This window comes from Garra rufa, chromosome 12 (genome assembly GCF_049309525.1).
Source record: "Garra rufa chromosome 12, GarRuf1.0, whole genome shotgun sequence".
In the NCBI taxonomy this organism is placed as follows: domain Eukaryota; kingdom Metazoa; phylum Chordata; class Actinopteri; order Cypriniformes; family Cyprinidae; genus Garra; species Garra rufa.
Window position 1 is genome coordinate 20,645,463 of NC_133372.1, and position 24,888 is coordinate 20,670,350.

Sequence of the window (24,888 nt, forward strand, 5' to 3'; positions counted from 1 at the left end):
AATGTATGTATAGAGAAATAGGGCCCTCGGTTACCATGAGACTCTCTGTTGCTATGACAAAGTGTTACGTATTCATATCTTACACATTAAGACAGTTCTGAGGCAGCATTTGCCTCTTTTTCTAGATTCTTTTTGTGACCCAAGGATCTTTCTATTGACACAAAATACCAGAACAGAACTGTCCATGCACCTCTCAAGCAGCATTGTGTCCAATTACTTTTCCCAATTATTTTCTCAATAGGAATTTCAAGAAGCCTTGAAAAAACAACCTCAAGATAAATCTCAACCTTACATAATATTAACTAAAGCTTTAAAAAGACATGCACTTCTTGAATATACATATACACAACATATATATATTTTATTTCATAAACTTCACATAATCTATCTATCTATCTATCTATCTATCTATCTATCTATCTATCTATCTATCAAAATATCAGTAGTCAGTCAATATCAATATGACTGAAATTTCATGATTTCTCGACACCACTTTCAAAAAGTCTGATTAAACTAGTATTTCTCAAGTGATTCAAATCAAGCAAGTAGTCTACAATATAACAGATAAAAGTACAAACAACAGAAAAAAATACAATGTTTGATTGATATTAATGACATAACAGTGTCAAGTCTACAGGCTACACATAAGAACAGATCTGAAATTGTGAAACATCCAATAATAAAAAAAAAGAAAACATTGCTTAAACTGACTTAAAGGGATAGTTCACCCCCAATTTTTTTTTTATCTGCTTACCCCTAGGGCATTCAAGATGTAGGCGACTTTGTTTCTTTAGTAGAACACAAACAAAGATTTTTAACTCAAACCGTTGCAGTCTGTCAATCATATAATGGCAGTCAATGGTTACCAAATGTTCTGTCGGATCACAGGTAAATAATTATATAAGTACTGTTCAGTTTCTTGCACAGACCGATCGCTATGTGTCTCAAGACCCCAATGTATCGGCACAAGCGGCAGGGTTTTCATTTGGTTTTGTCTGTGTATGTTTTTTTTTTACTCTTAAAGATTTGGTAACCATTGAATGCCATTATATGACTGACATACTGCAACAGTTTGAGTTAAAAATCTTTGTTTGTGTTCTACTAAAGAAACAAATTCACCTACATCTTGGGTGCCCTGGGGGTAAGCAGATAAACACCAAATTTTCGATTTTCACAACTATCCCTTTAAGATGTAAGCCTAAGTGTGCTTAAATTATTTTCTCTGCAAAACAAGCATAGTACCTACACTGGGTTAAAATGCTGGGTTAAAAACAACCCAGCATTGGGTGAAATATGGACAAACCCAGCAATTGGGTTGGTTTGACTCTTAGGTTGGGTTACATGTTTAACCTAACCTTTTGGGTAGTTTTGTTTAACTCAACTATTGATTAAAAATCACTATTTTCTTGCTAAAAATGAACGCAAAATTAACATTGACTAATATGTTTAGTAAATTAACATTTATTATTAAGTTGAATAAATACTAATTGAATAACTTAGAGTTTTTAAATTGCTTATTAATAAATGTTCACCTTTTGATTATTGCTGATGACTCTAGTAATTATGTGTCTGATTTTTAATTTATAACCTATTTGAGCGATATATTAATTTTTTAAACAATAGTTTAAATAAAACTACCCCAAAGGTTGGGTTAAACTTTTAAACATTTAACCCAACTGTGTGGTCAAAACATCCTAGTCACTGTGTTTGTCCAAAATTTACCCAGCACTGGGTTGTATTTAACCCAGCATTGTTTTACATAATACTGGTAGTGTAGAAAGACTGATAGTAGTACATTTGACATCACTACTACAACATTTTAAAATATATTTATTATAAAATTTAATTAAGAGTGCACAAAGACAGGTTTGAAAAAGTTGAAATTACACTTGTGAAATCTATCGTTCGTCAGAAAAAATAGCAGTAGTCATTCAATACCACAACAGCAAAATATCAGTCAGTCAATTCCAATGAGTGAAATTTCCTGATTCTCTATACTTTCAAAACATCTGATTAAACTAGTACTTTTTAAGTAAATGTTCTCAAGAGGTTCAAGACAAGCAAACAATCTACAATATAACAGATAAAATCACAAACGTTAGAAAAAAAATACAGTGCACAACAACAATACTCAACACTTATGACTAAATTAATTCCTGTTCCGCTAAATTAAAACACACGCAGTTTACATAACTTACAGTAATATTTCAGTGAAAAATGTTACAAAGTTTTACTTGTACACATCCTCATTAGGAGATGATTCATAAATACACAATGCAAATGCAAATACACGCACAGCACACCGTGATGACAAAATGTTGCTTTATTGTCCCATCAATTTGTTTTTTTCTTTCTTTTTTTCTATTATATTATTTAATCAACATTACGTACAGTAATGAATAGCCGCTTTTCCACTGTTGGGCCAGTGCGAGCCAGTGCTAAGAGCGTGCCAGGTGGGGCCAATGGCCTCGAGTCGCAAGCACCAAGGCCAAAAGTAAGCTGCGTTTCCACTATCGAGCCAGTAGCCTCACTGTGCAAACCTAAAGCCCACCCTTTACACACCTCATTGGATCAAACGTCACGAAACCCCTCCCCTTTCAGCGGGGAGATTGAAAGTAAGTCAGGTAGGCCACCATAGTGTGATTATCGAACGAACAAAATGGAGAGATCCGAAGCGGCTGTTTGTTTGCTCCTTTCGGTGTTTTCTTGGTGGAAGATGAGGCAGCGATGCGAAGATGGAAGCTTATGTTAGCTGCAAGGCGAAAAAAAGAATAATACAGCAAATGCAGAAACGCCTTGTAATGTTGGCGATGTCTGTTCTGATGCAAGAAATGCTCTGCAACAGTTGTTAATGCAGCAGCAATATTTGTAATATATTACATTAATAAATCACGTGAAAAGAAGCTTTGTTTTTATGACCTACACTCAAATCTTTGTACCTTTGTACTTATAATATAATCTTTTATGCCTTTATTTAGGTACAGATACAGTGTATGTTAAATGTTATCAAGGTGTGTTGGTGAGTTTTTGGGGGGTTTCTTTGGACGATGTAAATCACCTTGTACATCAGATCTCATTTTTATAGGATCGTACTTGCATTTGTCCAAATTTAAATAAGAGTATACTCATCAGACATGCGTTTAAATAATGTTTTCATCACATAGTTGTCTGTAACAACAGTTAATGGTGCAACTATTAATATAGGACCTGATTTACACAGGACAAAAAAGGTGCTCCATCAGATAACCATTTAAGTAATGTGCCCATCAAAACGGCATAGATTTCCATATCAATATCTGCCTAATGTGTCTTTTCTGCATGGGCACCACTTTGTCCATTGTGCGTTTTTATGGCTTTGTACTGCGCCCGCAATTTCTTCAACTTGTCTCGAACTTAACTAGATATTTAGCTTTGCGAGTTCAGCAACGATGTATTTTATCACGTCTTAGTTTCTGCAGACGCCGTCAAACTGGCATTGTACATTGTCCTCGGCCCAAATACTCAGAAGAGCCCTGGTATCTTCCGCAGACCAGTACTGACGATTCTCCATTTTAAGTTTTATGAGTTTTTTGCACGACGTAATACAGCGAAATGCGCATCTTACCGCAGACACACTTTTACCTGACTGCACGCTTATCGAAACTTTGCATGAACTCCGCCTTTCACTTTGACCACGCCTCAAGCCCCAGCTGGCCCGCTTTGGCCCAAGGTTTTCGTCGGGCCGAAAAACCCGGGCCATTGGCCCTGAGGAAGCACCGACGAGGCACGATCAGGCCCTGGAAGTGACAGTGGAAACGCGACTGGCCGTGGCACGCACTAGCACGCCCGCTTTTTGCCCGACAGTGGAAACGCGGCTAATGACAACCAGCTGCATTTGTTTTATGTTCTGCCAGTGATGGTTACTGTCGTCCGTCAGCATGTAAAAGCACAGCTGCTCAAAGATTCTTCTCTTCACCCTGACTGTTCTGTCTGACTGTCAGTCATTCTATTGTGCTTGGTATTCCCTTGCTTGTCATATCTTCTAAGTATGTTCCAACTGGACCAAGATATACTCACTGAAATACTTATTTAAATTAGTTTGTATATTTCATTAGTACTTTACTCTGAGGTATTAGCAGGAATATGTCTTTGGCAGTCAGCAGCCAGACGGAGGGACACAGTGGCCTCCGTGCTACTCGGGTTGACCCGAAAGTGGTTGTGCGCAGGCTGTATAGCCACTATAAACTGACGTTTAAAGGTCTTACTCAGAATTATATAAAGAAAAGGGTTAATGCAGCTGTTAGCGTAACCCATGCTAATGGCAACATGATAGACATAATAAAACGAGGCACTGGGTTTCTGTATTCCCAGATGGACAAGTTGAAGGATGTAGAATGGAGCCCAACAGATGAAAAAGGCCAAACAGATGGCCACAGCCATCCGAGTCACACTTTTAGTGCGTACTCGTTGGTTCCTCGGGGGAAGAGGTGCCACTGTGGTAGACATGTGCTTCAAGATTTTAAAGAACACCACACAGATAATCATGAGCGGAAGGGCGAACACCAGCACAAACTGATAGACTGTGAACCAGTAGATGCTGATGGATGGATTCGGTAGCAGGAGAGCACATCCCACTTGGCCATTGTGGAGAGGCATCAAGCCAGTGTACATTAAGACTGGAGTAATGGAGACAAGAGAAAGCACCCACACCATCCCCACCACGCCACTGGCGACACAGGTCGTCCGGACATGGTTGAAGCGGAATGGGTGGACAGTAGCCACATAACGGTCCAAGGTCATAACTGTGAGGATGTAGGTGCTCACTGTCTGGCTGTTCGAATCAAGGGCAGAGATGATTTTGCACATAGTGGCTCCAAAACACCAAGATCCGTTGCCCAGGAGCTGATGAATGAGAAAGGGCATGCCGAGGAGGAAAAGCAAATCCACAATAGAGAGATTGAATATGAAAATATCTGGTACTGTTTGTTTAGCCTGGAATTTGGTCTTTTTAATGATGGTGTAGATGACAATAGAATTTCCAATGATGCCCAGAAAACATATGGTCCCAAAAATACTGGGCAGGATGGCATTTCCATACTGGTCTCCCATGGTCACTAAGCACACAATGAAATCACATATAAAAGCAAGATCCAGATTGTGTGAGTGTGTGTTGATACATAAAGTACACAAACATTTAAGAGAAAAACGTTGACATATGGTGTACGGCGTTTATTAAACAGCATTTTGCTAATTTATATGCTAATTAAATAATTATTATGCAGTTGTTATGGTGATAAACTTAAAAGGTTTGGTAGCTACAGTGACTTTATGAATGCACATCTTGGGAAAGAAAGAAAACAAAGAAAGAAAGAAGGCTACACATTTATATGAGAATATGTTTTTCTATTGTTTATATGTGACCCTGGACCACAAACCAGTCTTAAGTATATTTGTAGCAATAGCCACACATACATGGTATGGGTCAAACCTATACATTTTTAATAATTTATACCAAAAATCATTAGGATATTAAGTAAAGATCATGTTCCATTAAGATATTTTGTAAATTTCCGTAAATATATCAAAACCTAATTTTAGATTAGTCATATGCATTGCTAAGAACTTCATTTGGACAACTTTAAAGGCGATTTTCTCAATAGGCTATTTCTTTATTATTATTTTTTTTTTTTTGCACCCTCAGATTCCGTATTTCCAAATAGTTGTATCTCGGGCAAATATTGTCCTATACATCGCTGGGAAGCTTAATTATTCAGCTTTCAGATGATGTATAAATCTCAATTTCAAAAATTGACCCTTATGACTGGTTTTGTGGTCCAGGGTCACATATAATAATAATAATAATAATAATAATAATAATAATAATAATAATAATAATAATGCACATGTTACTTTTCCTTAAAACAGTTTGTAAACAATTAATATTAGTTTTAAATCAGCTGATTTGCTCTAAAACAAACTGGATTTCCATCTTTACTTCCACAATATACGGTTTCTGTGAAATAAATACCTACCTTGTATATGTCCTGACGAGTTAAAAAGAAGCAGAGATGAGTTTTCAAATTCTTCAGAAATATCCATGTTAAAAATGGTAAAAAGAAATACCGTATCTACATCTACCTCTGCAGACAAAGCAGCTTGTAACTTAAAGTCGCACAGCGAAAGTCACAGCTTTGTCACCGCATCACATTTGCTACTTATAGTATTATAATTACACAATTTTTACCGTACATACCACACTGATACAATGAATAAAAAACATATAAAACAAGTAAAACAAAAAAACAACCCTGAGCTTTACAAATATCAGATTTCTTTAAGATAAAAACGCGGAAAACTTAAATGAAGACGCGCGAGATGATGAGCAGCAGCAAGTCTCAGTGTCTCTGCAGAGATGGCTTACTTAGTCAACACTCAATGTCCTCGGACACCAGCTGACACCTCCAGTTATGGAATGGCAACTGCACCTCTATCCATCAGGGCATCACTACTTCGTCTTCTTTTTTTAAAGGTTTGCAGGTTTTTGAATATTGATGCGAGGCTTGTGGGAGTCTATCTGCACCAACCCAACAAGTGTTGCTGCTGTCCCTATTGGTTTCTTGACGCAACAGCGTATTCGATATATTCATAAAAAACATTCAATTTCATAATAGATATTTATCTCTGGAGTTAGATATACCGTTTGGATCTACATTATTTTTTTCTATTTTTATTACGTAATCTTAAATGTAAAAAAATTGTATATTTGAAAAATACATTGTCGCCACATTAACTACCCACCCAACCTTATTACAGGCTTAATGTTAAGGCTTAATGTATCTGAAAATAATTTACTTTTTTATGTTAAATTTTAGTAATGTCAACTATATAAGTATATAAATAAATTGCTATAAATGCACTGTAAAAAGAGATTTTTCTCTTTTATGGGGTACAGCATTTTCACTCTTTACCCACTAGATGTCGCTCCGTTCATCTGTGTGTCATGCTGCATTATTCTCATAGAGAACTGGAACAACCAATCTGTTCTAATTTGCTCTTTAAAGATTTAAATAAGACGGTACGTTCGTCTAAATCGAATCTCTGATCTATGGTGCATTGTCCATTTGTGTGGTTACACTATTAATTCGCTGCGCGAAGTTTTTGTTTGGACCTTTCCATCTTTGCGGAGCATAACACGAAGGAAGCGGAAATTAACAGCCCGTTTGCTTTTCCCGGAGCTACTCAGGAGTCGGGAAAATTAACTGCAACAGTAAGCCGTATGAACATGATTTTACTGTTGTTAAAATGCAGTATCTCTATGTAGTTATTTATTTTACTGCGTAAGAGGGATTGGAGAGGGATAACGTTACTCTGCACCTCTATGCGCTGGGTAAGTGTTTTTCCTTATCTAATCAGCAGACTGAAAAGATAGTTACATTGAAATTACTGCTGTTCGACTCGTTTCAGTCAAATTGGTAGATTTCTAGTTATTAAAACATATACATGTAGGGGAATGAAAAAATGCGAAGGGAATTTTTAGTGGTGTTTGTGTATGATTCACAAGGTTGAGAAGTTTAGTATCAAAACAAAGGATTGCATCTTCACAATCACAGCGTATTGATCATGAATCGAACCCGTTCCTCTAACCCTAACCTATTTACATATAAAACCCATTATATTACAACTGCAGACGAGCGACGCGAAACTACAAACTATAACGTGTAATGCTTCTATTACAATCAACGAAGTTGTCTGCACACGACGTGACAGATGCCCTGGGCCCACTGCAAATTTCCTTCGAGCAAGCTGTCCGTAGGTCAGTCTGGACTCGGGAACATGTTTGCAGCGTTTTGACAGCATGCTTATAATGGCAAAGTGCTAAAAAAAATGTCGCATCACCGGCTGTGTCGAATAGCGGAGTGAACAAATCTTTTAAGTGAATCGTTCTCGTTCAATCCGATGCACTGACTCGTATTTGACCATTTGTTCGTCGAAATAAGCCCGTGACTCCATTGGTAGCATTTTCTACCGTCAGCAAATAGCATTCGAGTGTGGACTGTGGATGGAGCATTTTAATTGGCTGGATCGTTTGACCGAATACGCCCCTTTTACTGAAAACAATTAGGGATCTCGTTCAAGGGCGATTTAAAATAACTGGCAATTTTTAATTTTAAAAACGTTTACTGTAACTCTTAACTGTTTTATTTATATTATTATTAAATGTCATACTTAGCAGATCTGTTTTGTTGTCAGTTAACGAGTAAAATGCTCTCACTAAAACTTCTTAGTAGATTTGTAGAGACATTTATTTTATTAAAGAATAATGAGTTTTTTAACGAATGGTTGCGTGAATATTGATTCAAACACTCGTAGTGAAAAGTCTGAATCAAAGGTCTGTATGAATCAGTAAACGAATCTTTTAGTGAATCGATTCAGCTGATTCGAGTCACTGGTATGAATGAATCAAACACCAACCACTAGCGTAGAAAAGGTTAAACGTGATATTGATATGAATGTCTGTAATAATGCATCTCATTCAGGAATGATGAATTTGGGTGTACTTGTAAACATGTAAAAGCCTTTTGTTGTGACTTTAGTATTTCAATCAGTGTGTCAGCTCTGCATGACTCAAGCTCTCACCACCAGCATCCAGTATCACCAAGGCACCTCACATTACATCTTATTCCTCTTATTGGCTCATAGTCGGTTGCAAGGAAACGTCAGCTCGACCCAGTTATTCCATTCCCTTTATGTTTGCGTACATTGCACAGCTGCTTCACACCAGATCTGATTAAAAGAGAGAAAAAAATCTTTTTCCGGAAGCTTGAAGCTTGTCTATTGATAACTATTTGGTTTAAATCTTTATGTCTGTCTGCAGGTTGACAGCACCCAGACAAGGAAGATCTGGCACTCCATGGTCAGCAGTGACAAGGACGGATATTAGGAGATTGAATCAGAGCTGTCAGAGCTGTTATTTTGCCTGTAGAAGCACTTCCTTCTGGAGATTTATATCTGTCTCAGTCCACACAGTTCATGCCATGGAGGCAATAGCTAAATACGATTTCAAAGCTACTGCAGATGATGAGTTAAGTTTTAAGCGAGGAGAGATTTTAAAGGTAAGTGCCATTTATTAAGGCTGCATTTTCTTTCTGTGTTACTTCATGTTCTTTCTGTGTGATCAAACTATGAGGAACCATGTCTACAGAAGTCTCTAGACACATACTTTGGGAATATATAGCATTGATTTCATAAAGTCTGGATGTGCAGTGATGTCAAGTCAGTTTTATTTGTAAGTCACTTTTCACAGTACAAAAAAATATTGATTTCATTGTCTATGATATCTTAATGTCTTCATGCCTTCACGTCTTATGGTACCATTTAGCAGATTAGAAGTTGGAAGTACTATATGCAACTTATATGCAACTTAAATATATAGCTAGGTGATAATAGAGTTTATATTTTATGATGATATGAACAATTAACAATATTAATAGTTAAGCAGAAATTGTACCCCACAGTTTATCTGCTTTTAACTGAACAAAACGTTAAATAAATTGAAAGTTTTTGTTATGTGTGTTACCTTTGAGCCCATAAAATATTTTATTTAGGGATTCATATGTTTCGCAGCTTGATAAGTTATGCCTTACATAAGGGTAAAAATTGCATATTATTTATTATATTTGTTGGTTGCTGGGGCACAGTTTTTTTCCCAATAAAGCATGAAATGGACTATATAATGTAGGATATTTTTCCCTTGACGTTATTTTAGTGTGGCTCGAAACAACATGGCACCCATGAGCAAAGATGGGGGTTTTGCATGTGCTGACAACTGCCATTAATATGAATAAGAATTCTTTGTCTTGATATTATAAAGACGACCTTACCTGCAACCAACTTGCAATATACTAACATTAAAATGTTGGGGGTTAGTTAGACTTCTTATTAATTTTTTTTTAAAGAAATTAATACTTTTATCAAGACTTCAGTAAATTAAAGGAACCGTATGTAAGAAATTTATGTCAGTTAATCATAAAATGGCCCTGACATGTCACTAGACATTAAGAAATCATGTTCATTTCAAATACTTATATCACTGACAACAGTGGTCCGGCCAGGATATTGTCATTTAAAAGTGAGAGTTGCAGCCCTCAACTGATGTTATTGTTGTCATTTTGTGTTTTGGTCTGAGGCGCCACCCTCCAGCTATCTACCAATCACGAAATCAGTAGAGTTTCGTGATCCGGGTTGCCAGCTCTGTTACAGCTGCGGCTATACGAACGTGTCGGATAAAACATGTATAACGTTACAAAACGTAAAAGACCTCGTTATGAATCCGAAATACGTCGTGACAAAGTCCGAAATAAAAAAAGGATTTGTATAGGATATGCCTTTGAAAGAGGGAGACGGCTGAAAACGGAGAAGAATTTGAAGATAGACGCCATCGTTGGTAATTTTCTCCTGGACAAGTAAGATTCATCTATGTTTGGCTAACTTTGCTTCCGTACACAGTGGATTTTCCACGGTCGGCCGTGCAAAATGCGTTCATAAAAAGCTTTATATCGCACCACTAGCAGGGTATGAAAACAACCTATGTTCCGACTGAAATGTGGTATTACAGTACATCTTTACGAAATATTTGGCTAATTGCCATCTGTAAATTTTTGCGATACATAATTACTTTGCAAAACATCTCTTGTGAAGCATAAACATAATTAACAGAAGAAAAACAAATTTCTGTGTAGGACTCGTCACTTGCCATTGGAAGCTCCTTGTAGCAGCCTACTCCTGCAGCTTAGCTGGCAACCTCGAGTCAGGGGGGAGCCGGAGGGGATACACCGTTCTACAGTATTTTGAAAGTGATTGCAGTACCAGTTTTGGCCGCAATCCTACATACGGTTCCTTTAATGACGGTGTTCTTTTAAATTTTCATTCATCAAAGATTCCTGAAGAAATGATTCCACAAAAATATGAAACAGCATGCATTAAATCATTTTCAACACTGATAACTGTCACTTGAGCCCCAAATCAGCATATTAGAATGGTTTTTGAAAGATCATGTGACACTGAAGACTGCAAAAATGATTGCCTTCATAGAAGTAAATTATATTTTAAAATATATTAAAATTATATATCATATATTAAAAACAGTAAAAAATCCTATTTTGCAGTATTTTTGATAAATATAAATTTGATAAATAAAAGAATTTAATAAATACAAATAAAAGTAGCCATGGTAAGCATAAGAGACTTTTTTCAGACACATTAAAAACTCATCCTGCTTCTAAACCAAGGTCAGTCACCCTAGCAACTCAGACTTCCCCCCCCAACCACCACCCCTGAAGGGTTCAGCTCCATCCAAAAGATTTTGGACTGCATTCAGGAGCGCTTGCCATCCTGCTGTAATTTAATTTAGGTCATGGATCAGCTATTCTTCCCCCCTGGACCTTTCATCCAGTAAAACACAAGACTTCAAAGCTGCACATCATTCTCAATGTTCTAGACAACTTTTAATCAGCAGCGTATATAAGTACTCTCTGCTTTTGCATTCTACCAACTTGAAAATGATCACACACTGCCCTCTTCACCCCTATTTTACTTCAAGTTTGTTCAAGTATTTGGCATGCAAATGAAGGAATGGAGATGGGCCAAGTTTAACTCTAGCAGAGTGTCAATAAAGAACCAACTCTCAAGGAAACCTTTGAGCTATGAAGTTGTGAAACACATTTTATCATCTTCAAAATCTGAAGTTTCGAGCCTCTAAAGAAAGTCTAAATAGTCAAACTATTGGTGAACTAAGTCAAAAACTATCTGTTCATTTGATCGAATTAATCTCAGTAACACTTTTCTTATCATATGCCATAATTGCTATTTGTCATACTAAAAATTGAGTGTAGAAAAGATGGTTGCCAGACCATTGTCTCTGGTTGTTGCCTGTTCTTAGTTGACTTTACCCCAATCCGAAAGAAGAAGCTCAGGAGAGTTACTCCTGGTATTTTTCCTACCTGATCTCATAACGAAAACATACCTGTGGTGGGAAATTTTTCACAAGATGTGAAATGCATATCAATATGTACATATTACTGCTATTTCCAACTGAAATCATCACTAGAGGCGGTAAAACAGTGAGCACTTGTAATTGTTTTCGTACACAGTTGTGATTGCCGCATATGTAACAAGCTTATTCGGTGGTTCAACCGGCCTGGAATTAGACTTAGGATGAGGAATCCTTGGGTACGAAACCTGTGAAAAACATAACTCACAATGAAAGAGCTGAACGATTAGAGATCAAAACACTAGCTAAAACGCATGCTTGCAATTGCGTTTTTACATCACATTTGCTTTTTTCATACTATTGGGTAGTGCAGATGGTTCTAAGCATAAGAGTTCTAGCGCCACTCAACAGACATTTCAAGTCAAAACTTCAGTGACAAGTTCAAACCAATGTCACATAAAACATAGCATATGTACGTTTATCTGTACATTATCTGGACATTTCACATCGAATTTGTAACGAAACATACATGGCGGTATTTTGCGTCTTAGAAAAAGTTCCCACAGGTACAATTTCGTCATGAGATCAGGTTGTATTTTTCTTGCCTGCACAAGAAAATTTCAAATCCTGGGACAGACAAAGAGCAATGATGGGATTTGATAGTATCTCAGGATTTCAGCCATTTTTTCTGAGCAGTTAATGGAAGCTACAGTGCAAAGGCAAAAGACTATATTTTACCTGTGGAGTTGTGAGTTTGCAGTCTCAATTGAAAGTGTAAGAAATGATTGATGACACCTCATTAAATTATTAAAAAAATATGAACAACCAAGGTGGTAATGCCACAACAACAAGAGGCCTCCTTGGGTGTGCATTATTCTTTAATAATTCAACAGTCCATCAGTTATTATTTAGGTGTTTTATTTCAAGACATTTCCAGGTTTTTCTCCTTAAAAACACGTGTGTAAAAGTACTTTCTTTTTTTTTTCTTATAAACAGCCAAAGACTCTCAACATTTTGTAACTAATAATGAAAGCTTTAGCTATTACTTTCCAAAATAATTTACCATAGTGATATCGAAAGTTCTTTTAATAAGTGGTGTTTTATATGTAAAAAAAAACAACAATACAATATTGTGTTACCAAACTTACATTGTTCTGTTGAATAAGTGACAGATTTGGAAACCTGGATCATATAGAGAGGAATGTTCACATTTTGCTGTACTGACAAACTGAGAATCGTTTTTTTGAAAAGAGAGAATACCAGCCTAAACATATCCCATGGGATAACAGCATTTGCTTCTAATATGTTGGGAATATCCCAAAGCCCCAAGACTCTGTTAGGTTGGCCTAGAAATCCTGGCTAATTACTGTATCAGCCTCCTGACTGTAGGATAGGATTTGATCTTCTCGCTTGAGTTCTGTTTTGAACCTCTCACTCCAGGGAACTCGTCTTTTTCAGGAGTCTCTTGTGATTTTGGTGCTTCCCCCACACTTTGCCCAAGGGCAGCGTTATAAATTTTTGCTGTATGTCTGATATATTTGCATATTTTTTTGCCCTACTTTACTAGTTTCATGGGAGTTGATTTTGCATTCATGGGTATTGCATTAAAGAACGAGTCACCTGCAAAATAAGAGGATTCCTCACACGTAACTCTTCCTCACCCTCATGTTTCAAATCTGTATTATTTTATTTTCTCACTGAAACAAAAAGGGCCCATTTTGAATAATGTGCTAGACCTGGTCGCTCTTTTCCTTGCTACTACATCAAAAAAAAAAGTAGCAGCATTTAGCTCAAAGGAAAATATGTACAAGTAATTGTGATTGAAGACCAAGATTTGGCTCAGATGTAGTGGTCTTTAACTTCAGAGGGTGGGCTAACTTTGTTAGTTCTAACAGGTACTCCATATTTCCACCGTTTGGATGAAGAGGTTTATAGAAAACACCTTGATGGGTGATCAGGTCACTGATGAGTCAGTAAGATAAACTCAACAAAGTTGCAAATTGTCAATGGAAAAAGAAGAACCATTTCCATCTGACGATTAAAAGAGAACAAAATCGTCACTTATTGATAAACTGGTAGTAAATATTAGGGGTGATAATCTTTCGGTTCCTCACAATTTGATTCAGACCAATTCTTGGGGACATGATTCAATTAAAAATCGATTTACGATTTTCAATTTTTAATCACAATTCACAATTGATTTGACAATCTATTTGACAATCTATTTTCATCAATACACCATTATTTAATACAAAAACACACCGGTCTATAGAATGGGTAGGCCTGACTCAAGATATCATTGTTTCTTATTAACTATTAACTTCCTAATAAATCAAAAATATTTTACACTTCCCATTAGGGATGTGTCCGAATCCGATCATTCTGATCAGGGTCTGCAAATCACTTGTCATCGTCCTATCAGTCATCTCTCCTTAATCTGTTTATGTGGTAAATAAAATATATATTATGTACTCTAATGTAACCGGATACTGCTAGCAAGAGGCTAACCATGTCCCTTTAGTCCAGGGTTTCTCAAATCTTACCCTGGAGGGTTTATCTCCAACCCTGATCCAACTCACCTACCTGTGATTCTTTAATGATCCTGAAGACCTTGATTAGCATGCTCAGGTGTGTTCATTTAGGGTTAGAGCTAAACTCTGCAGGAAAAATGGATCTCATGGGCCATATTTGAGGATCCCTGCTTTAGTGGCTCCTTAGAATGCATTGTTCATTTTCCATGCTTTCCGAATATGGATTCACTATTTGGGCACATCCCTACTTCCCATAATAACAAAAGCCAAATTCTTACCCTCGCTGAAAATGGGGCGGAATGTATTTGTTTTTTCTCCTTTTCTATTTCTGTTGCTGTTTTGTTTCAACAACATCATGCTATTATTATTATTATTATATTACCTAGAAAATCGATTTTGGAAATTTGTGAATCAACGTAGATCGAATTAGAAGACTGAATCACAAGTTTCTAAATTTGGCTTTTCTATCACTCCTTTTTGACATAATACTTCAAAATGTGCATTAAAACAGGGTAATGGAAACATGGCTACCAACAGAATTTTCATTTTTGGATAATTATTCCTTTAAACTGTTCAAAGACATTTTATTATCCAGGCTGAACTCTTCTGTTTAAGTAAAAAATATATTTAGCTCTATAGGAGTCTGTAGTGCTTTGACAGAAGCCATAGAAACGTCTAGGTTACGAAGGTAACCCTCGTTCCCTGAAGGAGGGAACGGAGACGTTACATATGGGAACTCGCCTGAGAGACCAATCATCTCTGAGCCTTATTCAAAAGGCCAATGAACATTGGCGAGTGGTATTTGCATGCCAAGCCACTCCCCCGTACATACGGGTATATAAGAGGACAGCTTGCAACCACTCATTCAGGTTTTCGCTGGGGAGCCGGATCGAGCCAGTGTCAGCGTGACGCCAGGGTCGTGGCAGGAGATGTAACGTCTCCGTTCCCTCCTTCAGGGAACGAGGGTTACCTTCGTAACCTAGACGTTCCCCTTCAGTCGTTTCACTACGACGTTACATATGGGAACAGACCCATGGAACAGGCCACGACCCTGACGCCACGTTACGCACAACCCCACGTGCTGATAGGCGGACGTGTCAGCAGATGGAAATTGTAACGTAACCTTCCCAACGCCTTCCCAATGCCAGATGTACTGAAGCATGGGTTGGGGGGGTGGAGCACATGAGATCTTTACATATGGAAATGAGAATAATTCAATATATCCATAAAGCTTTTAGGGATACACGAGGGAAACAGCGGCCTTCTCCGCTGGAATATTTGCAAAATATAGCCACAACCTGCGGGGCGAAGGAGACCCAGGCAGGATCACAGTCAGGGACTACTCCACATCTAGGCCTGACTGCGGGGCATAGAGGACCCAGGGTTCGCCGGAGGGAACATTCTGGGAATATGGCGCACGGATCCACGTGGGAATGGCGCAGCAAGCCAACACCATCCGTCCTCCCGCTCACCTGAAGTCTATGTTAAGACACGGGAGGAAACGGCATCTACGCGAAGGTTGTAGAACCTAGCGAAGGTATTAGGTGTCGCCCAGCCGGCAGCTCTACAGATCTGCTAGTGAGGCGCCATGAGCCAATGCATAGGATGAGGCAACACTCCTAGTGGAGTGGGCACGAACACCTAAGGGGCATGGCTCTCCCTGATACAAGTAAGACAGGGAGATGGCTTCCACCACCCAATGGGCCAACCTCTGTTTGGAGACAGCATTCCCTTTCTGCTGACCTCCGAAGCAGACAAAGAGCTGCTCAGTGCGTCTGAAGTGGTGAGTACGGTCTACGTATAAGCACAGAGCACGAACAGGGCACAGCAGCGCAGAAGCTGGGTCTGCCTCCTCCAGGGGCAGAGCTTGCAGGTTCACCACCTGATCACGGAAGGGTGTGGTGGGAACCTTGGGCACATAACCGGGCCGGGGTCTCAGGATGACGTGAGAATCTCTGGGCCCGAACTCAAGGTACGTTTCGCTGACAGAAAAGACTTGTAGGTCCCCTACCTTCTTGATGGAGGCCAGTGCAGTCAGGAGCGCTGTCTTAAGTGACAGGAATTTCAGCTCTACTGACGCAAGTGGCTCGAATGGGGCTTCCCGTAGGCCGCGGAGGGCAACGGAGAGATCCCAAGAGGGTATGAGGTGCGGTCTGGGAGGATTAATCCTTCTTGCACCTCGCAGGAACCTCACGATGAGTTGGTGCTTACCAAGGGATGCTCCATCCACTGCATCGTGATACGCTGCAATGGCAGCAACGTACACTTTGAGAGTCGAAGGGGACAGCCTGCGCTCCAACTTCTCTTGCAGGAAGGAAAGCACTACTGCAATCGTGCATCTCTGTGGGTCCTCTCCTCGAGTGGAACACCAGTCAACGAACAGACCCCACCTCACCAGTGCGTAAGCCTGCCTAGTAGAGGGAGCTCGGGACTGAGTGATAGTTTCTATCACGGCCTGTGGAAAGCCGGAGAGGTCTGACGCGTCTCGTCCAGGAGCAGCTCCATGGGACGGGGGTGCCGAATTGTGCCCATCCCCTGAGAAAGAAGGTCTTTCGTAAAGGGGATCTTCGAGGGAGGGGCGCGAGGGGAATGGGTTCTGGGAACCAGGTCTGGGTGGGCCAGTGTGGCGCAACCAGCAGGACTTGCTCCTCGTCCTCCCTGATCTTGCACAGGGTCTGTGCAAGGAGGCTCACTGGGGAAAAGGCGTACTTGAGCCCCGGAGACCAGCTGTGTGCCAGTGCAACTTTGTTGAGGAAAAGCAACTGGCAACGGGAGGATTCGGGAAGGGCGAGCAGATGTAGCTGGGCCTTGCCGAAATGGCTCCAATTCAGCTGGACTGTCACGGGGTGGAGTCGCCATTCTCCAGGGTGGGTGGACTGCCGTGAGAGCTGATCGGCTGCACGGTTGAGTTTCCCTGGTTTTATGTGAATGGCACGTAGCGATGTCTGCCACGTTCGACTCCGTAGGAGCAGATGGCGGGCGAGTTGTGACCTGTGACACGTGGTCGTAGTGCAAACAAGCACGTGCTTCTGGCGTAACGTCAGTCGGAAGCGACGAGGGGCCGGAAGCACAGGCAACAACTCGAGGCAATTGACATGCCGCTGCAGTCGAGGTCCTGTCGAGGAGCCCGATGCTGCTTGCCCGTTGCCATGCCCATCTTGGGACTCGATCGTGCTGAAGCGGTCTCATATGAAGCAAGCTCAGCGGCATGATTGCGGCTGCAGCTGTCATATGCCCCAGGAGCCTCTATATTTTGAGAGGGACCGCTGTCCTGTGTCTGAATGATTTCAGACACTACAGCACTGACTGCACACTCTTCTTGCTGGTGAGGCGGGCTGTCATGTTGACCGAGTCCAGCTCCACACCGAGAAAGAGATCCTCTGCACTGGGGAGAGTTTGCTCTTCCCTCGGTTGACCTGAAGGCCGAGGCAGATGGCTGAGGTGTCGAAGCATAGAGAGGCTCTGAAGCAAAAATCTGAATGAGTGGTTGCAAGCCGCCCTCTTATATACCCGTATGTACAGGGGAGTGGCTTGTCATGCAAATACCACTCGCCAGTGTTCATTGGCCTTTTGAATAAGGCTCAGAGATGATTGGTCTCTCAGGCGAGTTCCCATATGTAACGTCGTAGTGAAATGACTGAAGGGGAAGGATGTATTTTCAGTATTTTTAGCATCATTCTCACTGACTTAGAGCACTCATCCAAAAGTGCCTCTGGCACAAGGCAGAATGGTACAAAAAAGGTTCTTTCTGCTTCTAGTTTTGAGAATTTGATGTTGCACTAGAGACGTGACTAGAAAGCCTACTGTCTGTACATAAACTATATAAATAGTTTATGTAGTTTCAGCCAAACACCTGGTTAAAAAAAAATTATATGTGAGACTATTAAGACAACAAAATGCAAGGTGTACAAGTCTTTAGGGTTTCGGGTTAAATTTTGCATTAAGAAAATGTTTCATTGGGATCTTCTGGAAGATTGCCTTTGCAGGCCCACTATTTACTGATTCAGTGGTTGAGAGCAGGCATTTGGGTTGACATCACTGATGTTTTAACTTCACAATGCCTAATACTGCTCACTCACTGTATGACTTTCAAAGTCGTTGGATTGTTGTTCTGTTGACACTACACAACTGTCTATGCTGATGTAATTTCCAGTCAAAACATGTTTCGCACTGCAGGACTTGGAACGCAGACAGGTCTAGATAAATATAGAACCTGCTAAATATTTCTAGTGCATTTGCAACACATCTATGAATTGTGTAGTTCCTTTCTTTGAAAATGTACACATGTGCATAGACACATGCATTGTGTCCATAGCACTTGATGCCTGCTTTAGTGACACATCTTTCTGTCTGTTACGATCATTTAACTACAGTTATGATCTTGTCTTTGAGCCTCTGTGACTCACAGAACCAGACGATGATGATGTGTGTCTGGAGCGTGTCAGCCTGTGATGAACTGTTTGGCCTTCAGGGGATGTTTGGACTTGTAACATCATGGCTGATGCCAGTCTGATATCATTGGTTTTGTCATTTATTTATCTACAGATGATGCAAAACATAAATTCATCAAAATGCATCAAACATGTGTTGAAGTGAATCAGCCTTTTTAGTGTGAAGAAAAAATCTTGATACAAATCTCCAATAATAATAATAATGTTAAGTTTGAACCTAATCTCAGCTGCTGAAGGCGATTTAAATTCTTTCCAACCAGAAGCAGCTCTCTATTGCCCCTGAGCATATCAATAATCTGTTTATTACAGATACAAAGCTTAGGTAAGTCGGCCTGCTGGAAAGGGTACATGCCAGACATGTGGTAAAGCGTTTCGGATTTAGAGGATATTATTAGCCAAAAATGGTTTGCAAGTACTGTTAATTTAGTAGGCTACTATGATTGTCACTGAATTATAAGATCCTAAAAAAAACCCTGCTTCTATGCTTCTTTTTCCATTTTTGTCTCATGAGCAATTATGCTTCCTTTGTCTTTCATAAGTGCTTTAGGCACACTGGACCATATTTCCTAGAAAAATTGTAATGGCCTACATTAGCCATATCGGGTGTGCAGTGTGACCAAAACCTTGCTTTACAGTATAAAGGGGAAAAAAATCTTATTAACCCTAAACATTTAAACAGCAGTGTATTTTTGGTGGAAATTCAGTAAAAACTCTTCAATTGTATTAAAAAATGAAATAGCCATGTATTGAAGTGTAGATTAATATTGTTTTTGAATAACACATTTAATTAATTACTTTTTATCATTTTGTACTTTTTGTTTGTAATTTAAGTACCAAAACATAACCAAACAGCTTTATATGTGACCCTGGACCACAAAACCAGTCATAAGGTTAAATTTTACGAAACTGGTTTGTTAGGATAGGACAATATTTGGCCGAGATACATCTATTTGAAAATCTGGAATCTGAGGGTGCAAAAAAATCTAAATACTGAGAAAATCACCTTTAAAGTTGTCCAAATTAAGTTCTTAACAATGCATATTACTAATCAAAAATTACATTTTGATATATTTATAGTAGGAATTTTACAAAAAATCTTCATGGAACATGATCTTTACTTAATTTCCTAATGATTTTTGGCATAAAAGAAAAATCAATAATTTTGACCCATACAATGTATTTTTGGCTATTGCTACACATATACCTCAGCGACTTAAGACTGGTTTTGTGGTCCAGGGTCACATATTATACTTGAGATCAAAAGAAAATACTCATTTAAAAAATAAAAACTAATTTGGTAACACTTTACAATAAGGTTCATTAGTTAATTCCTTCAGTTAACATGAACTAAGAATTAACAATACTTCTAAAGTATTATTAATGTTAATTTCTACATTTACTAATGCATTATTAAAATCAGAAGTTGTGCTTGTTAACATTAAAGCACTGTGAATTAACAAAACATCTGTATTTTTATTAACTAACATTAACAAAGATTAATAAATACTGTAATAAATGTATTGTTCATTTTTTGTTTATGTTAATACATAAACTAACATTAACTTAACTTATTGTGAAATTTGACCACTAATATTCTAAAACATCAGATTCAGATGAGAAGCCATGAATGAAAGTCAGTGCATTTCAGAGCTCGCAAAATGTCAAAATCCCTGGTAGCCCTTCGGGCATGCAGTCCTCAGATTTTGATATGCCCGAAATAAATGTAACTAGGCCGAATAAAAATAATAAAGACCTGCACAAATAAAATGAAAACCGAATGACTGGGGTTAGGGATATGTCTATAACATATTAAACCATAAAATAACATGATTTACAGTTCAGATACGGTTTTCACAAAAACAAAAAGACAACATTAGCGAGCGCTACCATTGACAAAGCATGCACTTTTTTTTAATAATGACATGAAAAAAACATTGGGTTTAACACCTGCAAGCGAAACATGCCCACAGCTAAAATTTAGCTGCTAAACTGTAAACACTTAACAAAACAATAATAATGTATACGTTAGCTGAGGGCTAACGCGACCAACTAATTAAACAATACAGTTTGTAAACTCAAATAGGTCTTACATTCATTATTATTAAAAAATAATTAAAAATTCTTCACTTTACTTTTTCCAGCCTTGTTACAGCCTTAATCCAAATTCATTATTTTCCTCAACATTCTACAAACAATACATCATAATGACAATGTGAAAGAAGTTTGTTTGAAATCTTTGCAAAAAAAAAAAAAAAAGTATTCACAGCCTTTGCTCTATACTTTATTGAAGCACCTTTGGCGCCAGTTACAGCCTCAAGTCTTTTTGAGTATATTGCTACAAGCTTAGCACACCTATTTTTGTGCAGTTTCTCCCATTCTTCTTTGCAGTACTTCTCAAGTTCTATCAGGTTGGATGGGGACCATTGGTGAATCAGCAGTTTTGGTCTATTTTAAAGGAACACTCCACTTTTTTTGGAAATAGGCTCATTCTCAACTCCCCCCGAGTTAATAAGTTGAGTTTTACCGTTTTGAAATCCAGCCGTTCTCCTGTTCTGGCGATATCACTTTTAGCATAGCTTAGCATAGATCATTGAATCCTATTAGACCAATAGCATCACGTTCAAAAATGACCAACGAGTTTCGATATTTGTCATATTTAAAACTTGACTCTTCTGTAGTTATATCGTGTACTAAGACCGGTGGAAAACATTTTGTTTCTCATGGTCTGAGAGTCCTTCAGTCCTTCAGCCTTTTGGCAAACTCCAGGTGGGCTGTCATCTGAATTTTACTGAGGAGTGGCTTCCATCTGGCCACTCTACCATATGGGCCTGATTGGTGGAGTGCTGCAGAGATGCTTGTTCTTCTGGAGGGTTCTTTTCTCTCCTCAGAGAAATGCTGGAGCTCTATCAGAGTGACCATCGGGTTCTTGATCACCTCCCTGATTAAGGTCCTTCTCCCCCGATCGCTCAATTTGGCCGGGCGGCACGCTCTAGGAAGAATCTTGGTGGTTCCAAACTTCTTCCATTTACGAATAATGGAGGCCACTGTGCTCATTGGGACCGTCAATGCTGCAGAAATTTTTCTGTACCCTATCCCAGATCTGTGCCTTGATACAATCCTGTCTTCCTTGGACTTCATTGGTTTGGTTTGTGCTCTGACATGCACTGTTAACTGTGGGACCTTATATAGACAGGTGTGCCTTTCCAAATCATGCCCAATCAACTGAATTCACCACAGGTGATGATCAGTGGAAACAGGATGCACCTGAGCTCAATTTTAGTGTCATGGCAAAGGCTGTGAATACTTATGTACATGTTTGTTGTTGTTTTAAATAAATTTGCAAAGATTTCAAACAGACTTCTTTCACGTTGTCATTAATGGGGTATTGTGTGTAGAATTTGGAGGAAAATAATGAATTTAATCCATTTTGGTATAAGGCTATAACATAACAAAATAATTTTAACCACTGATTCTTCACATCATCGTCTTTAGGCAATGAAAATGAAACAAACTTGCTTTCACAGAACACAGCGTTGTAAACAGTGATGTAAATGATGTAAACAGTGTTGACTCTTTCTTTTGAGAGACAATATTTAAAGATAAAGATATTTTTCAAAAGCCCATATGACCTGCTCTTTAACCCATTTTTAAGAAAAGGGATGAGTCAAACGTATAAATTATTATATTAAAACATAAATATTACTTAATATCTTAATTGTCTTAATTGTTTGGATTTTTAGAACTTAGCTTCTTTCACATTTACAACTGTTTGCTGTGTAAAAACAGTATATTGATATTAAAACAAAATTGACAACTTCATTAAAAAAAAAAAAAAAAAAACCTAATTAGGGACTAAATTAAATTCTTAACTAAACTGAAGACTTTTTAAAGACCAATGGGAAGCCTATAAGTTAAGATGATGCATTTTGTTTGGTGGACTGGAAACCACCATGACGTCGGGTTAGTGATTTTGCAAGCTCTTAAGTTATGCATGAGATGAACATGATAAACACATTTGACTAAGACATGAATATGTTTCATACAGTGTTTATCTGTTTTGCACTGCAGTCTCTGGTGTTTGTGTTGGTGTCATTATTTGTTCTAGACAGAATAAGTAATAATGCAGTATTCTCGTAAGCTAATGTATTTAGTGATATATTTAGTTTGGTTTCATTTGAGAGTAAATGGATTATATAGGCTATATTTTACATGTAAGTAATTTACATTGCACAAATTACGCTTTTAATGTGGTTAAAATTTTAATGTGCATTAAAATTTAAACAACTTAAACAAATTAAAATTTAAACAATACAAAGTACATGGAAAGCAATAAAAATTGAATGAAATTTCAGAACTAATCCAAGTTTAATTAGAAGATAAATGTAACATCATAAGATAATGTGCCCCATATGATAAATGTCATTATATATCCTGCTCTGTACTTTGAGAGAAGAAATGGACAGGAGAGAACCCTCTCTCTTTTCTAATGTTTTTTTTTTCCAGTATTCCAAAGCAACTAACACTGGTTGTAAAAAAGTTGGAAGAGCAAATTTTAACTTCCACATGAGCAAGATACTAATGTTGCACCTCAGAAACTGGATTACAGGTGTGTGAACTAATGCACTAATATATAAACACACTAAACATGCCTTGTCATGCCTAACAAGCACAACGTGTAAGGAAACAACTGAAACCTGCAAGATAATTTTCTACTAATGCAAAGTATGACCTGAAATGGCTAATTTGTTGGATCACTCATGTTGACCGACAGAAAAAAATGTGTTTTGGTACTTGTTTTGACAAGAAAAAAATGGTATCTGGTTTTCCTGTTTTACCACAGTAAATGATGTGAGCATAGAAATTAAAAATGAATGAAAAGAAGTGTTTGTAAATAAGCTTTGTAAGTAAGGGTTGTAGTTTATCCATTGTGAAAAAATACAGATGGTGACATTTGAGGATTTCAGGTAGAAAAACAAGATTCCATATGTAATGCAGCGGAGACTTGTTTTATGTTGTGTGTGTGTGTGTGTGTGTGTGTGTGTGTGTGTGTGTGTGTGTGTGTGTGTGTGTCAGTATGAATTGTCTTGAGTTTCTGTGGACAGAGCTTGTCAATGTTGAGAGCAGGCTGGTTGACAGATGTGGTCAGAGGCCTTGTGACTTTGCTCTCTCTCTGCATGAGTGTTGTCAACACCTCCAGGTTTACACTGTGTCTTAACCGGGCATGACATGACAACTACAACCAGAAGTTATTAAATTTCGCTGTGAGTCGATAACATGAACAACAGCAACTGGTGGTGATTTTATGCAAATAGGTAGTTGACAAATAGGCAGTAATTTTTTTGTTGATGTTGTTGTAAAAGACCATTTTTGAAGTAGAAATGCATCTATTTATGTAGTGTTTCATAGTAGTATAGTAGTATAAAGTAGTCCTATGGTGTGACATAGCAAAAAAATACAAACATTATGAGAGAGATTTATCTTCATTGTTTGACATTTTCATATTATGTTATGTATTTTTCCCCATGACTTTTTTGGACAATTTCAAGACAAACGTTGACAACAAGACACCTTTTGCTGTCATCCTTTCAATACTGCTGAAAATTGTACCATTTTGAGATGAGTAGTATTTATAATCTCCCCTATTGCAATACTCAACTCAATTTTGAGATAATAAAAACAAATCTGTGGTTCTTTAATGTTTGTCACACCATAGGACATTGTCACACTAAATGACAGAAATGGAAGTTATTAAAGTGAAAGGAGAAAAAAAGTTTAATTTTGATGCAAACAATATCAACATGTTTTTTTTTTTTTAAACAAAACAAAATCATTTTCATCAACAAAATTCAGTGTCTTAGTCAATCAGTATGTTACTGAAAAATGTTCTTTCTGTCTTAAAAACAAAGTATCACATTTTATACTTATTTTCATGACACTT

At 38.1% G+C, this 24,888-nt stretch overlaps 2 protein-coding genes across 2 annotated transcripts in view; one reads left to right on the top strand and one right to left on the bottom strand.

Annotated features, from left to right (window-relative positions):
* Positions 1 to 1,867: 1,867 nt before the first annotated feature.
* mchr1a (melanin-concentrating hormone receptor 1a) lies at positions 1,868 to 6,430 on the bottom strand. The gene is made up of 2 exons (XM_073852415.1): positions 6,012 to 6,430; positions 1,868 to 5,093 (listed from the first exon to the last, which is right to left on the bottom strand). Exons 1-2 carry the CDS (start codon positions 6,076 to 6,078, stop codon positions 4,099 to 4,101), a joined length of 1,062 nt encoding a protein of 353 aa, XP_073708516.1. The 5' UTR covers positions 6,079 to 6,430; the 3' UTR covers positions 1,868 to 4,098.
* A 561-nt stretch (positions 6,431 to 6,991) lies between these two features.
* The window catches only part of grb2a (growth factor receptor-bound protein 2a), a 28,719-nt gene continuing 10,822 nt past the window's right edge, over positions 6,992 to 24,888 (top strand). The window contains exons 1-2 of the mRNA XM_073851604.1: positions 6,992 to 7,366; positions 8,855 to 9,092. Coding sequence (XP_073707705.1) covers positions 9,015 to 9,092 — 78 coding nt within the window. The 5' untranslated portion in view covers positions 6,992 to 7,366; positions 8,855 to 9,014. The remainder of the gene's footprint in view (positions 7,367 to 8,854; positions 9,093 to 24,888) is intronic.